Here is a 1,559-nt window from a genome sequence, read left to right as displayed (position 1 = left end):
TACCTTCCCTCATACCATTCTTAGTGTTGTTTGATTCCTTATAATTTAGATATTTTTCAAACTTGTATTCTCCTTTTTATTATAAGCTTTATTATTCATTTTAGAAGACACTCATGACTGCTAATCAATTTTTTTAATTTTAAGAGAAATGGCTACCACTTTTGCTCGCCTGTGCCAACAAGTTGATATTACTCAAAGACATCTGGAAGAAGAAATTGCTAGATTATCCAAAGAAATAGATCAGTTGGAGAAAATACAAAACAATTCAAAGCTCTTAAGGTATTTAAACCTATTTTCCCAATAATACGAACATTTACTAGTCTCATTACCAAAATATTTATGTAAAATCACAGATGAATTTGTATTAAAACTTACAGTTTTCTGTATTGGTTTAAATTAGAATCTTCCTTGTTTAATTCCATATGTTTTGCAATTTTTAATGAAAGCTAGTTTCAACAAGAGAACAAATCTAAATTAAAAGCAATTTTATAGATAATAAACTTATTGTTGGTTAGCTACATTAGTCCCTTTTCGGAACAGAAGTTTTATAATTAAAAGTGAGTTTTGAGTACTGTATGTCTAGGACTCATAACTTCTGTTCTCATTGGGGACTGTTGATTGGGCACACTTAAATTCGAAGCAACAAAAGTAAATAAGATTTTCTGAAAAATTTGGGTTTTTGGTTTGATGTGATTTATTATGGATTCTCATTAGTTCTTCAGTTGGCAGTTCTTTTCAGCTCTCTTACTCATTAGCTGGCTTGCCAGCATGTCTGGGAGAATCATTAAACCTTATTTAATCCCTGCTGCTACTTCTAAAGCACATGCTACACACAATAGCCCATGTAAGAGCATCTTTAGTAGTTAGTGTTTGCAAATTGGAGGGACTGTTTTTGTGACCTGGATTTGGGGACATATATTTAAAACACCTGTGGTATTGATTATCCTTCATGTCTTAATCTAACCAGCAGTCACATTTTCATTGTACCTCAGTTTCAAAATCTCTACAAAAGATGACTGCCTATCACTTCGATACTACCCACTTCACCCACCAAGTGAGCTTTACATATTCCGTTGCTCTTATTTTAAGTTAGTTCATCCCAAACACACCTTGCAAATTTGGTGAAACTATCCAGTAGAATTTTCTTTTTTTTGTCTTTACCTAGGTAAGTTTTTAAGTAATGTTTCATCTTGTTATAGTAAAACATAATTATAAAATAGATTATTGTCATTTATCATGTAGCCTTCTGCTTTTGACAAGACTACTTAAGTATGAATATTTTTGATCTGCTGATTAATCTTTTTCTAGTAGGAAAAAGTTTTCTAAAAAGCCATAATACTTAGAATCTCCATTATTACTGTTAATAGATTAAGCTCAGCCATTTGTGTGGAATTTAACTTGCCTAATTCTTCAGAAGAGTTGCCTGAGAAATACATACTGTGGAGTTGATAATATCTATACATTTATATGACCTCAAATATGTGTGTGTGCAGCAACAAAACAGTTCCCTTTCCCCCTCTTCATAATAAAGAGAGAAAGAGAGAGCGAGTGCTACACCA

General features: G+C 32.1%; 1 protein-coding gene across 1 annotated transcript in view; it reads left to right on the top strand.

Annotated features, from left to right (window-relative positions):
• Window positions 1–1,169, top strand: part of MFN1 (mitofusin 1) — a 64,069-nt gene extending 62,900 nt beyond the window's left edge. Inside the window, exons 16-17 of the mRNA XM_012639322.1 lie at window positions 145–279; window positions 1,166–1,169. Of these exons, the coding sequence (XP_012494776.1) occupies window positions 145–279; window positions 1,166–1,169 (139 nt within the window). The remainder of the gene's footprint in view (window positions 1–144; window positions 280–1,165) is intronic.
• The last annotated feature ends 390 nt before the right edge of the window (window positions 1,170–1,559 follow it).

Source organism: Propithecus coquereli, unplaced genomic scaffold (assembly GCF_000956105.1).
Source record: "Propithecus coquereli isolate 6110/MARCELLA unplaced genomic scaffold, Pcoq_1.0 Scaffold14, whole genome shotgun sequence".
NCBI lineage: Eukaryota > Metazoa > Chordata > Mammalia > Primates > Indriidae > Propithecus > Propithecus coquereli.
The sequence above is the reverse complement of the archived record's forward strand: the minus strand, read 5'-3'. Positions and strand labels throughout refer to the sequence as shown.